This window comes from Pholis gunnellus (assembly GCF_910591455.1).
Source record: "Pholis gunnellus genome assembly, chromosome: 22".
Lineage (NCBI taxonomy): Eukaryota > Metazoa > Chordata > Actinopteri > Perciformes > Pholidae > Pholis > Pholis gunnellus.
Genome location: NC_136549.1, coordinates 15,619,461 through 15,633,991, shown reverse-complemented (window position 1 = coordinate 15,633,991; position 14,531 = coordinate 15,619,461). Strand labels below are relative to the sequence as shown.

The 14,531-nt window shown below is 42.3% G+C and overlaps 1 protein-coding gene across 1 annotated transcript; it reads left to right on the top strand.

The window, feature by feature from the left end:
* Positions 1-200: 200 nt before the first annotated feature.
* On the top strand, positions 201-13,335 carry prkcq (protein kinase C, theta). The gene is made up of 17 exons (XM_079184120.1): positions 201-325; positions 4,356-4,555; positions 5,364-5,424; positions 7,135-7,315; positions 7,407-7,438; positions 7,528-7,613; positions 7,973-8,102; positions 8,796-8,905; positions 9,151-9,280; positions 9,373-9,536; positions 9,937-10,110; positions 10,187-10,278; positions 10,505-10,567; positions 10,664-10,802; positions 11,198-11,386; positions 11,691-11,819; positions 12,490-13,335. The coding sequence occupies exons 1-17, from the start codon at positions 208-210 to the stop codon at positions 12,646-12,648; spliced, it is 2,157 nt and encodes a 718-aa protein (XP_079040246.1). The 5' UTR covers positions 201-207; the 3' UTR covers positions 12,649-13,335.
* The last annotated feature ends 1,196 nt before the right edge of the window (positions 13,336-14,531 follow it).

Sequence of the window (14,531 nt, the reverse complement as noted above, 5' to 3'; positions counted from 1 at the left end):
ACCCTCCTCCTCCTCTTCCTCCTCCTCCTCCTCCCCCCACCGCCCGACTCTTCTCTCTTCTGGAGGAAAGAAGTGTCAGTCAGCGTGTGCTGAAGTGGAGGAAAGGTGGCCGACGGCGACACCGAATGTGAGAAATCTCCTCACTTGAGAAGACGGCGTCTTTCCTGGAGGTTTTTTGTTTTTGTGGATATTTGAAAACCTGCAGCCATGTCTCCTTTCCTGCGGATCGGGTTCTCCAAATTTGAGATGGATCCCGGTCTGGCCTACCACGAAGAGGTGCTGAACCCGTACTGTGCCGTCTACATGAAGGAGGCCATCGACACAGGTTGGTGGCTGCTCGGGTCCATTTGTGTTAAATATATTAATCTAATATTTACAATGTTTATGTGATGTAAACTGGAACAAGGTGGGTTATAGCAGTAGTCTCCAAGATAACTTCTTCTAATGTCTTAAAGATATTCAGATTACAATGAGATGAGACAGAAAATCCTCACATTCCAGAAGCTGGAACTGAAGAATATTCTGCGTTTTTTGCTTGAATTGTTTGCAACTAATTTTGAAAATCAGTTGTGGTCTCATCAGCGATCAACACAGTAGCACTGTTGCTGTCTATGGTCCATAGTTTTTAAATCCGTCCCCTTCACAAAGGTTTCTTGGTCAAAAAGTAATCGACCAATTGAGCATGCCGGGGTTTAAGAATTAGCCAATCAACGTCGGGGGCGGGACTAAACACTGTCGTCAAGCTGTGCGCCAAAAACAACAAGTGGCTACGCATCGGTGTCGACTTAAAATGCCGTTAGATTCCAGATACGTTGGTCTCTAGTGACATACACACAGACATCGGTCATAGTGGAGTCCATGGTCTTGTTTCCATTCACACATTGTGAAGTATCGTATTAGAGAAGCTGAATGGAAACGACAAAATTCTATAAAACGTCCTTAATTGCACAGAGAAGTCCTGAAGACCTCTCTCCTTCTTTCTCTCATAGATGGTTAGAAGTCTTCTTCTTCTTCTTCTTCTTCTTCTTCTTCTTCTTCTTCTTCTTCTTCTTCTTCTTCTTCTTCTTCTTCTTCTTCTTCTTCTTCTTCTTCTTCTTCTTCTTCTTCTTCTTCTTCTTCTTCTTCTTCTTCTTCTTCTTCTTCTTCTTCTTCTTCTTCTTCTTCTTCTTCTTCTTCTTCTTCTTCTTCTCTCCTCCTCCTCCTCCTCCTCTTCTCCTTCTCCTTCTCCTTCTCCTCCTCCTCCTCCTCCTCAGCCGATAGCGATACCAAACTACGCTGTAGCCGAGTTTCTTCAAACGTTCAGTCTAATCTCAGCTGTAAAGGAGACGTGTTGCTGCTGTTCTTTGTCTCGTACGATAGTTTAGTGAATATGAATCATAGTGAATATAAATATTTGGGTTTTCATCTGTCACCGCTCTGGGGAAATTGTGATTAGTTATTTTTATGAACAAAATAATAAAACAACTACTGAGGAGAATGACTGACAAAGAAAATGAATGTTTTGCTGCAACATTAACTTCTTCATCCTGACAAACAAAACACATTCTGTTCACTTATATCATTTCAGAACCCACATGTACACATATTTCATACATGCCTTACATGTATTCCAACATTAATTCCATCCAGCTCATGGAAGCTTAAACGTCCCTGTGAGCACCATATGTTCACTGGCTCGTTCTCAGAAAGACACTAATTCCTCTGACACGCAGGGAAACCGTGCATTTCATGTTCAGTAGAGCAGCAACAGTGTGTGTCTGGAATAAACATAGAAATGTAGAAGTAGCATCTTTAACTTTTAGTTAAAGAAAGTACATTTATCGGAGAAGTATTACACTAAAGATCTGAGCTTTAGGACGGCAGGCTCCATGTAGTTAGACATGTTTAAGAACTCAACACTATCCTTCATTTTGTAATATCTTCATTGCTATTGTTGATTCACAACTTTGGGAAACTTCCCAGCGTGATAAGAGACTCAGAGCCGATATCTTTGTTCTGCATCTGGCTATCTTTACCCGCCGGTGAATATGAGTGCAGCACGGAGCTAAAAACAGAGTCACTGAGAGGAAAGAGGGCGGCTCTGATGCTTCTTTTCCTCTGTGAAACCACAAGATGGTCCTGCAGAGAGAGAGGCCCCGTGTGCTTCATTATCACCTAGATTCATTTCACTTTGTACCTTTTGTCATGCTTGGAAACACTGGAGACTTACAGGAGATGATACTACCAGAACCGTACATCACATACAATGAGCTTCATTGGTTTCACTCAGTGGTGGAAGAAGCGTTCAGGTCTTTAACTTCAGTAGAACTTGTAGTTTAACACCAAGCAGGGAAATAACTTGTGTAAATAACTTGTGACAGCGCTTCTGCAGAGACAGACACCGCCGCCCACTTCTTATGGTTCTTACTTCTTATTCTGGGGACTATTTTCAGCGGCGGATGAATCCACATTTGAGTGCTGTAGTGAGTATTTGTGGCTTTTTAAATGGAGTTCTATGGCACAGAGGAAGAAGATCTTTTCATAGACAACACTGGAACACATTCATTGTTGCTTTCTTTTCACGCCGAGCCTCTTTAAGTGAACGTATCTGAAAGAAGCAAAAGATGTGCCCTGTTTGTCTGTAATTGCGTGTGTAACTGATATTTCCTTCTTTTGTTTGCCTAACATGAAATACAGCCCCCCCCCCCCCTTCCTCCTCCGTGTTAATGGAAAAACTCGTTGGACAGCTTGCTGCTGGAGTCAAACAGTGGGCCATTCAGAGTAAACTTCCACATTTAGATTGTAATGAGGCAAACCTGCACGCTGACTCAAGCTGCTCCAGCTACAAACGCTGCCAACAGACTTTCTTTAGATTTTTAGTTTAGTGCGGATTCAGCGCGATCAGGAGGAGCTCCAGCTGTGGTGTGTTTATATACCTGAGCTGGTTTAAAAAGGGACGAAGCAATAACTTTGAATTTTAACAACTCAAACAAACTCCAATTTAAGATCTTTGACGACACGCCCTGCAGTGAAGAAGAGGGAGATGTTGCATGAGAGCACACTTGAGTCCAAATGACACCTTCACTGAATAACACAGGAACTGGCTGACACCAAAAGTGACACCTCTGTCTCTCTGTCTGTCTGTCTGTCTGTCTGTCTGTCTGTCTGTATCTCTCAAAAGTGTAGCCTATGACATATTTTCCTCTCTGGGTGCGTTATTCAGCACAGACGGCAGCTGGCAGAGCCGGTGGACGGACCGGCGATGAGCCGATGGTGAAGGTTGTGAGAAGAGAAAATAAAAAAGAAGCTTAGCGGGCTTTATTGCGGCGGCAGCACGGTGGCAGGTGGCTGTTATGCAAGTGGATATATGGGATGTTTTTACAGAGGAAAATCCGCAGATGTCACTTTATTTTATTTTTTTTCTATCCATGCGGTGCGATAGAAAATCTCCCGACACTGCGAGGCGATGATCAGAACAATCTGCTGGCCAGGTGGTGAAAGATGGAATATCAAACTGAACGTTATTACCAATGAGTGGAGGAGAATGTGAAGTTATCACATCTTCAACATAAGAAAACCACATTTTAATGTAATAAAAGTCACAGATTTCAGCTTTAAATGACAGCTTTGGACCGTAGAAGAGCATCTAATCCCCTGAGAGTGACTCACTATACGTTAAGAGCGATACACTAATTCCCGGTGTTTTCGTCTCTGGCAGTTAAAACCCTTCGTAATGTTCTGGATGTTTAGTTAAATCCTTGAAGGATAAGGCCGTCTATACTTTTATTATTATAGGGCTCTCTCAATGAGTTCTTACCCGGAGACTCTCAGCCCTTCAGTACAATCTGAAGACATAAATCTGTTAAATTATTATTATTATTAAACTGAAGTAAAAAGTGCATGTGTTGGGTACTATTTGCAGTGGCGGATTAATACACATTTAGTGCTCTAGTTCACATATTTGCCACCATTTATTCAGTCCTGTTGTCTCATTTTGAGTCATGCATAATTGTGTCAGTTATTCTATGAAGACGGTTTCATCAACGATTGTCAGTCAGTCCTTCCTCCAGTTCTTTGAAATAGCATTTTATATAAATATATATAGAACATACACTCAGTTTGTCCAGAAATATGACTCACAGGTGATGCTTTCATCTCGTCATAGCTTTGTCGCCTGCCAGTAACGACAACACATTTATTTTGCTGACGCAGAGGATTTCTAGGTATTGAAGTGGAAGTCAAAGTGAAAATCACCAGCGCAGCTTCCTTTTCATCTTATTTCCTGTATGCTGCCAAGAAAAGCTCAAAGCAAAAGAATCCTGCCAATAAAAAAATTTAATTTCTTTTATATTGTTTTTTGTTGTTTTTTTCCCCAGAAAAGGGCCAAGTGTACAAGCAGAAGAAGCCCACCATGTACCCGCCGTGGAACACCACGTTCGACGCCCACGTCCACCGCGGGCGCATCATGCACGTGATGGTGAAGGACCGGACGGCTGAGCTGAAGTCCGAGGCCACGGTGGCTCTGGACCCGCTGGCGACGCGATGCAAGAAGGAGAACGGCAAGCTGGAGATCTGGGTGAGTTGTGTTTGTGTTGGTGCTGACGGACCAAAAAAACAATGTCAAAAAAGTGATTATCAGACCTTCGAAACGTATGGTTTTAACGTATTTCTACACGAAATGTGTGAGCGTTTGTAAACGGATGTTTGGCTCATATTTAACACGGTAATTGATGTACGAATGGTTGTTTTGGGGGTGAAATATTCCTTTAAAATAGTAAAGAAACGTTGGTGTCCTCAGGGTTTAAGACTCACCATTAGACCATTGTTCCCCCTGCCTCGGTCTCTACCCTCATTTCTTGTCATCTCTCTATCGTACACCATCTAATCAGGAAAACAATGCCCCGAATGTGGAGGTGGAGGCCCCCCAGACCCCCTCCAGAGGTTCAGTTTCACATCTATTCTCTCCCACTTCAGCCCGAGTTGCTTCTTCATTAAATCCAGGATTTGGAGGCCGTCTCTGCTCATGCTCATTACCCGGATCTTCCTCAATTTATTTTTAGTCAGAATCTAGACACAGATCACTTCTCGTGCACCAGATAATTCCTTTCCCTGGAAAGACTTTGAGTGACACCAGAGGATTTACGCCAACTGTCTCTCATTCCAAACTAAGAAATCAAACAAACAAAGTAGAACGGATGAATCAAATCAAATATATTCTGAATTTCCTCCACAGTCTGGTCCGCTGTCTCAGTGAGCTCAAACATCATTCTATTGTTCAGTTCACGCGTCATCATCCTGAATCCTTCCCTTTTCATTCTCAATGTCTTTCTCGTGAATTTCGGTCCTTAAAATGCTGCTTCTGCTTCTGTTTCTCTTTGTGTCAGCTGGAGCTGAAGCCACAGGGACGCCTGCTGATGGAGGCCAAATACTATCTGGAGAAAAGCGGTGAGTGGTTTCAAAGCTTTATAACATCCAGCTGCTGCCCTTTACCACCACTTACAACAACTACAGTCTTGCACAGCCGTACACATCTTAACAGAGAGTCCTGGCTCCACATGTTAAAGACGCTCGTTTGTATTCCTTTAAAACAATCACGACCTTCTTGGGCGGCGCTAAGCTAAAGGCGCAGGAACGTGAGATACGCGGCCAACGGCAGACTTGTATCCCAAGTCTACATCCCATGAGTCAGACTATAAGAACTACGATGTACTGCAGATATTAACCGCAAAGAACTTACATTCATACTCTTTGGTGACTTGGGGTTAGCTACCAAAAGCGCTATCCTCTTCCTGTTTTGGTGAGGTAATGGATTTCCTTTGTTTTCTGAATGGAGCCTTCATTTTCCCAGGAAATTGCACGCATAGTGAAAGCGATGCTTAAAGGGAACCAATCTAAACTCTGCAGCCGTCACATTGTGCAATCAACATTTACTTCATAATGACAAGTGAAAGAAAAAAAAACTTGATGCTAATCATTTATTGTGCACCAAACAATAGTCTTTGACAAATGTCAGGTGTTTTAAACTGCCAATTGAATGGTAATCATTCACTATTATACCGAGTCATGGTAGAGAGCTGCTAAACATTCATACAGAACTTTTTCCTTTAGCCACTAAACCACATTATATTCTTTAAATGCTTTCATGTGACAGTTTGAGAGGGAATATTTAGTATTTTTGTGTAAATAAATAGTGAATGTGATGATAAACCACTGACCATCACCTCAACTGTCTGTGTAGTCCTTCAAAACTCTTGTGTGTTTAAATGAGCTTTAATCCCCTCAGAGACTAATTACATTTTCTCAAACTATAAATAAGAACGTGGAGTCTCTGCAGGTCCTCCCTCGTCGGTGTGTGTGTGTGTGTGTGTGTGTGTGAGATCCCTTTCCCGGGTGCTTTCCTGACATTAACACCATACCAAGGCCTAAGAAGTCCCTCCAAACCGAAAGGAAGAAGCCGTCTCATGTTTCTATTTATAGACCCAGTAAATAGGAAATCGTTGCTCAGAACAACAGGTGGCACAGCGACCGGCACACTGCGGCAATTTGCTCTGTGGAACGTCCTCCAGAGCGGCGTTCAATTTGTATAAAATACATTGTGTATTGTATATTCATGTGGGCAGCATGCAGACACCTTTCTAAATAGATATTAAGCTTTTTAAAAAAGGGACAGATTGGGAAAATGTGCTTATTTGCTTTCTATTCCTGGGATCCTGGGATCAATCGAGCTTCGTAGAACCCAGAAATGTTGACGTCTCAGCTCAGCAGGTTATTGATCAATCATGGAGTATAGGTTCACTTCTCAGTAATCAATTAAAAGCAGAGGTGTAAATATGAACTGTTACGGTTCTGAAAACCAATACAAGAGTCAGTGATGCAGTAAAATCACTAGATAACGACAGAATCAATAACAGTCAGAATCAGGCGAGTTATTTTATGTTAAAGGCGAGTTATTTTATGTTAAACTGCAAAAATAAGATCACAAAACGGGGCTTCAACAGAGAAGACTGACTACTTAAGAGACGGTTTAGACAAAGTGAAACTCTGACGTAGGAATCTGCATCAAGGTGTGAAACGTCTTTGTTGCTGAGCTCAGCTCGTCCAGAGCAACAAGAAGTCTTTTCTTCTCTAAATAAAAAACTGCATGACGTGTTTCAGACGCTGCGGGTCAGAGCGAAGGAGACCAAGAGTCCGAACCGGAGAGGGAGGGTCTGTTCGCCCTCCATCAGCGGCGAGGTGCCATCAAACAGGCCAAAGTCCACGTTGTCAAATGCCACGAGTTCAGCGCCACGTTCTTCCCTCAACCGACCTTCTGCTCCGTCTGCAAAGAGTTCGTCTGGTGCGCAGCGAACTCAGATATCAACCACGCAAATGATGGTTTTCTGCATCCTCACATGAGTCATTTTAACCTGTTTTTTATTTACCCACAGGGGTCTGAACAAGCAGGGCTACCAGTGCAGACGTGAGTGTCACATTACGTTTCCACTGACTGATGTCTTCCATACCCGTCTGCCTTCACGTGTCTGACTCTGTCACCTTTGTGTCTTCTAGAGTGCAACGCGGCGATTCACAAAAAATGCATCGACAAGGTCATCGCCAAATGCACGGGTTCAGCCATCAACAGCAAAGAAACAATGGTGAGTTCCTGCCTCACAGACACGGGTTGTTTCACAGAAATGCCCTTAAATGCGTCACTACGAGCTTTGTAAAGTCGTGGTTATAAACGCTTACTAATCAGGTAGTAAGGGGTCACGACGCCAGACATTCTTGTCTCGTCTCGTTTGCTGCTTTCATCTTCTCACTTCCTCATCATGCCGGCTGAGTCCATGTGCATGAAACCAAAAGAGAAGGCAAAGCCTCATGTTGTAGTACGCGGAATACAAAAAAAAGGACAAACCTGCCACCCACTGTTTGGATACAGGAAGTGTTTCTGCTGCTACTTTTGGCTTCGTCTGTGTCCGAGATGAATCTGTCTGATGTGATGTTTGTGCTGCAGATCCACAAGGAGCGCTTCAAGATCGACATGCCGCACAGGTTCAAAGTCTACAACTTCAAAAGTCCCACGTTCTGCGAACACTGCGGGACTCTGCTGTGGGGGCTCGCCAAGCAGGGGCTCAAATGTGAGGGTGAGAGGCGGGAGTTTTATGATTTCTGTGGTTTTTTTATGCATCTTGTGTTAAGAAACTGGTTTTGTGAGGATTGGCCCGACACCTCGTACGCACCTACTTGCTTTGTGTTACCTGATGACACTAATTAAACACAACAAGCATAAAAGAACGTTTTTTATACGACAGCACAGCTGAGCTTACTCGCCAATAATCTAATTACGGTATCTACAGGTGTGTGTGTGAAGATAATAAAGCTAATTAAGGGTAAAATTAGAAAAACAAATGTAAAAAGTATTAGATAAAGTGTGATTGGTCCAGTGTCTACTGTATCTGGGCTTTGACATGTTTCAGTATATACTAATATAAATGATACGTAAATGTCACAGTTGTAAGGCAGACTATGCAATATGATTGTTTATACGCTCAAGCGTAAATATGCAAATGTGCCGGTGTTCTACTCATATTACACCAAATCCTCACAGGTCTCTACAATCTGTCCAGAACACAACACCTTCTATCGTTAAGAGAAAATGCAACAAGAGAAAGAATCTGTCAAACTAAGAGAATAATAATCTTGATCTAGCTCCGTCTTGCAGAAACACATCTTAACATCTGCTTTGAAAGCGTTGTAGCAGCGCGCGCATGAAAACATGTGGAGGTACAATCACTGGACATGTCCACCGTGATGATAACGCTGAGTTCCCTGTGCAGAATGCAGCATGAACGTCCATCACAAATGCCAGAAGAAAGTAGCCAACCTGTGTGGGGTCAACCAGAAACTGATGGCTGAAGCTCTGGCCATCATCGAGAGCAAACAGCAGGTCGGACAAACAAATCCTTTGTTCTTTAATATTGTTTTAAATGTGAACATTTTGAGGAACTGCTAAAACACCTAAAGTATTTTTTATTAGCAAGGTTTTACTGGTTCAACCACAAAGACGGTTTTAAGGGGTGTTTTAAGTGTTTCAAGATGGCTTAACTGATTTTTTTCAGAGGCTTTTTGCACCGAAATTTCGACTTTTGAACGCTTAACAAGATAAACTTCAGTCCTACCTTTTGCCTTCAGGCCAGAAGCACCAGAGACACGGACCCCGAGATCATCGGTCGAGAAGGTCCAGTAGGCGTCGGCCAGCAGGGGGTCGTGCGAGCTCCGTCCGGGTTAGTCCCGGCTGCAACAGCTGCAGCTACAAACAAAGGTACACACTGAACTCTCTGTCATCACTTCTTGATAGTTTTTTTTCTATATTTATATTCATTTGTTTCCACATCCCTGCTTGCTGACCTGCAGAGCTGCAGGGCGTTTCATGGGACGGGCCGGCTGACGGGTCGATCCCTGAGGCGCTGACGGAAGAAGAGCCTCTGTACGCCGTTCCCAAGAAGGATCACCATCCCAAATTCACCGTGGATGACTTCGTCCTGCACAAGATGCTCGGGAAGGGCAGCTTCGGCAAGGTACGGGAGAAGATCTGAAGAAGAAAAGCACAATAATCCAGATATGTTAAGTTATTCACTTAAAGTCAAGAGCAAAGAGAAAATGGGATGTAGCGAGAGAGTTCCTGCAGAAGTTTAAAATACATGCAGATCATTTCACCATTCTTTATGGAAGTTCTTACAGCTATATTGCATTTTCATAGACAGCATATTTAGGTAGAGACTTGTTCCATTAGTTCGTCATAAAGCTTTCATGCAGCACATTATGAGTCAACACTTTTTCCACAGAAAACCACAAGTTGCTTGTTGCTTTGATATCAGTTGTGGCAAACCGTCATGCATCACAATCAGCATGAGGAGTGGGTGGCAACTGTCCAGCCGCAGCAGCAGTTCTTTTTACATGTTCTTGCCGTGTTTCCAGGTGTTTTTAGCCGAGCTGAAGAAGAGCGGGCAGTTTTACGCGGTGAAGGCTCTGCAGAAGGACGTGGTGCTGATGGACGACGACGTGGAGTGCACCATGGTGGAGAGGAGGGTCCTCTCGTTAGCCTGGGAGAACCCTTTCCTCACGCACCTTCACTGCACCTTCCAGACCAAGGTAAGGACCAACGGACGCTCATCGGTGGACTGAGACCTCCTCGGCAGGGCCCTGACCTCTCTGCTTTTGTGTGCAGGAGAACCTGTTCTTCGTGATGGAGTACCTGAATGGAGGCGATCTCATGTTCCACATCCAGTACTGCCACAAGTTTGACGTGCACAGAACCACGTATGTATCCCGTATCAAGCATCATTTTATAATAATTAGCCTTTTTGTGTCATCCATACATCAGTTTCAGTACATTTCAGTGAGATAATAAAAGGTATTGCGTTGAATACAAACCTAAAGAAGAGACCAGAGCAAAGTTTTAAGCAAAAGTCTTCATCTCAAAATGAAGTATTTGACATTAAATGTACTTAGTTTTTTATTACGAGTATTTTGTTTTTTTCTGCAGCTTCTATGCAGCTGAAATCATCTGTGGGCTCCAGTTCCTGCACTCTAAAGGAATCATTTACAGGTAGAGTCTCAGTGTCAGCCAGAAACTAAACTAAAAGCAAAGAAACAGGCCAGACGGAGAGCTGCTCCCTGCTGACCTCCTCGTGTTCCTCTGTAGGGATCTGAAGCTGGACAACGTGCTGCTGGACTCTGAGGGTCACATAAAGATAGCAGACTTCGGCATGTGCAAGGAGAACATGCAGGAGGAGTCACGGACCTCCACCTTCTGTGGGACGCCCGACTACATCGCTCCCGAGGTGACAACACACACACACACACACACACACACACACACACACACACACACACACACACACACACACACACATACACCTTTATATTAATACAAGAGTATAGGTTCATCTTTCAGCTATTAGCTTTAGAGACCATAACAGAAATATAGACTCGTGCGATCCAAACATTTCCAATAACTCCAGAGCGTTGTTCAAAAGTCAACATTTATTGAAACAAATTCACAACATGTTTTTTTATCTAATGAAATACTCAAAAACAACACTTTCACAGCGGTAGAATTACCGGTATACTCCCGTATTAACGAGGCGGCCGAGCAGCACCATAAACACCGTTTACATACATTTAAAGAGGTTCATCTCTGTCCCCTCTATGACGGTGTGTTTTTAACTGTTATCAGATCCTGCTGGGGCAGAAGTACAACAGCTCGGTGGACTGGTGGTCGTTCGGGGTGCTGCTGTACGAGATGCTGATCGGTCAGTCTCCGTTCCACGGCCGCGACGAAGAGCAGCTGTTTCAGTCCATACGGACGGACAACCCCGCTTATCCCCGCTGGCTCACCAAAGACGCCAAGGACATTCTGATCAAGGTGAGACGCTCAGTGTGTCTGAATGGTGGCATCGAGGGAACCAAACTAATTCATCTCTAGAAGCAGAAAGTAGAAAAAAATGATCTTGGAAGGAAAGCCGAGGTTCAAAAGTACAAGTTAACCTTTTACGACTACCAACGGTAACTCTTTAAGCCATCGTGGAAAACACAACACTTTAACTTCATGAACAGAAGAAGAAAAAGAACTCGGGCACCGTTGATTTCTGGGAAATGCAGTACAGAAACTTAAAACTTAAATGTGTTATCAAAAATAAAAATGACTCCGTTGTGCGTCTGTGCTGCAGTTGTTTGTGAGGGAGCCCGAGGAGCGACTGGGAGTGAAGGGAAACATCCGAGAGCACAACTTCTTCAGCAGCACCGACTGGACCGCCCTGGAACAACGGAAGGTGGCGCCGCCCTTCAGGCCAACTCTAGTAAGTACACTGTACACAGCTGGTGCACAGCGTGGGCTCACTTTGTCACCCACATTTGGAGAGACGGATCTTTTTTTTTTATGCTAGCTGCAGATGTTAAACCTACTTTAAGTAAAGTGAAGAATGCATTCTTCAAAATCAATGAAGTGCACATTTGTAATTTCCTTGAATTCTGTGTCAATTTCAATTTTCATTAATGAACGGAGCTCCTTGCTATGTTGTTCATCGTTTAATTCTAATGTTAAATAGAGCTGAACAGACTACTCAACTAAAGCTAAAGCTACACGAGTAGATTCAGTGTCTTAACGGGTATATTTAACAATTAATTTCAGTCCTTTTGGGAGAAAAAATGCAAAAGAATGTCTTGATCCAGCTTCTCTAATGTGTTTCTTTGTCTAGTGTGATAATAAACTGAGTTTTGGACAGCGGGTCGGATAAAACAACACATCACCTTTGATTTATGGGTTATTATGAAACTATTTTGGGACATTTTACAGAACAAAACGATTGATGGAGACAATAACTGGCAGGTGAATCAATGTAAAAAGTGCTTGTTGGTAGTATTGCTACATTCTTTGATGACTAATGATGACACATCTATTCATGGGGGAAAATAAAAGACATAACAGATCGTGAGATCGTTGAATCATTATTGCACTTGCATTGACAGACGTCGCCCAGTGACTGCAGCAACTTCGACAAAGAGTTCATCAACGAGAAGCCTCGGCTGTCGTGTGCCGACCGGACGCTCATCAACAGCGTTGACCAGACGATGTTCAGGAACTTCTCCTTCGTGAACCCGGGGATGACTCGCGTCGCAGCGCGCTGACCGCCGGACCGACAACCTACTACCTTTACGGAACAACTCAAGTCACAACCAGCACTCACTGGAACCGGAAGAAAAACGGCGTCTGACCGTGAATGTCACAAAACTGTATCCGTCAACATGATGAGAACCACTACTGGGGGGGGTTAGGGGTTAAGGCACACACAACGCTGATGGGATCTCTCCTCTCAATTCTTTTAAATTTAAATAAAACAAAAAACATTTCTGCAAATCAACAATATACCGTAAGTCCATTTTAAGGACTCACATAAAATGTGTTCAATAGATGACAGCATAGAATTCCATCTTAAAGTATTTAACCCTCTGAACTTGCCTCTGTGCTTATCAGGGTGTGTTTATCAATAGAACATGAGCTTACTGTGCCTCGTAATACTTTATTAAGTTTATTTCTTCAAGTAAAGCAAACTGAGAAACGTTATTACATCTATTGTTACCTATTCCACAGCTTAACAAGTATGTTCAGCCCTTTGTTGTGTAAATAAATATAATTCTGTCGATGTACTGTGATGTAGATCTGTTAGCAGGGTTTTGTTTACGTGTATTCTTATTGTACCTCAGGAGTTTTTATTAATGCGGTAATTTAGATCAGGTACTATGATCGGCTGTGTACTGTAGTTTTTATTGTTCTCTTCCTGTGAATCATGTACAATAAAATATGTGTTTTTTTTAGACTGCTGTGTTTCTGATTAAAACAAACTAAAAGGTTAAAGGTCATCACATTTATTATCACAAAAATCCTCTAAATCCTCTAAGTCCATAAAGCAGAACTGCTTAATAATTTGCAACTTTGCCCACAATGCAACTAGAAATAATATGCATGCCAAATGTTTCTTAACACCTTGACATGTGCAATAAAGTACATTATTTTGTCCCCTATAGTACATCTACCACAGAGTATGGCAGTTCCAAAGGACACGGACACATTTCGTTGCTGCACCTTATTCCGTTGCTTTGCTGTCTCACCGTCAGCGGCTCCGGTTCAGTCGGAGAGTCGAAACGAGTCCCGGTCAGCGGCGTTGAAGTCCCGCTGAGCTGAAACACACCGACAGCTCTGCAGAGTAAACTACGAACCATGTTTGTTTATACTCGTCGCTTCCTCGTGCCACACTCACTTCCGGGTTGAAGTCAACGTCACAGGCACGTAAGGGCGACGTAAGACGAAACCAGGAAGTCAGAAATTCAAACATTTCTATGTATTTTAATATGTTGGAGAAAAAAACTTTAAAGATTTGGTCCAAAAATAATAATATAAAAAATATTAAAGTTATTAATTTTTTTTAATTTAATGTTATTGTTTTTCTAGAATTTGTTTTGTGGTTATTTTGTAGAAATTAATTCTGGGTCATGACTTTTAATTTATTGCTGATGAAAGTGGTTTAAATATAAAAACAATGGTTTCTTTTAACTTGTTTGGTACTTTTTATTGCACTTTATACAAATGAATCATCAGAACTTATAATAATTTCAGCTCTTAAAGAAAAATGATAAGTGAGATGAACACATTAAATTACATCTTTTTTTTATGTTATTAAATTATTTTTTAGATGTTAAAATGTGTTTTAACATATCGAGTCAAAGGTTTTTACAGAGGGGATTTTGGATAACACTCCAATACTCCACTGCATTTATCTGACAGCTTTAGTTACTTTACAAATTAAGATTTTATATATTACAAACTAGTCAACGAGACAGGAAGTGGAGAAAGAAAAGCAATGCATTTACACGCAGATCTCACTTAAAACTGAAATTATTTTAGGTAGTATTCATCTTTTTTAATTTAAAGACGCAAGTTGTTGCACATATGTTTTGGTAATATTTATTCCTCTGGAGAACGTGATGAACTGCAGGGATGTAAGTATTCTGAT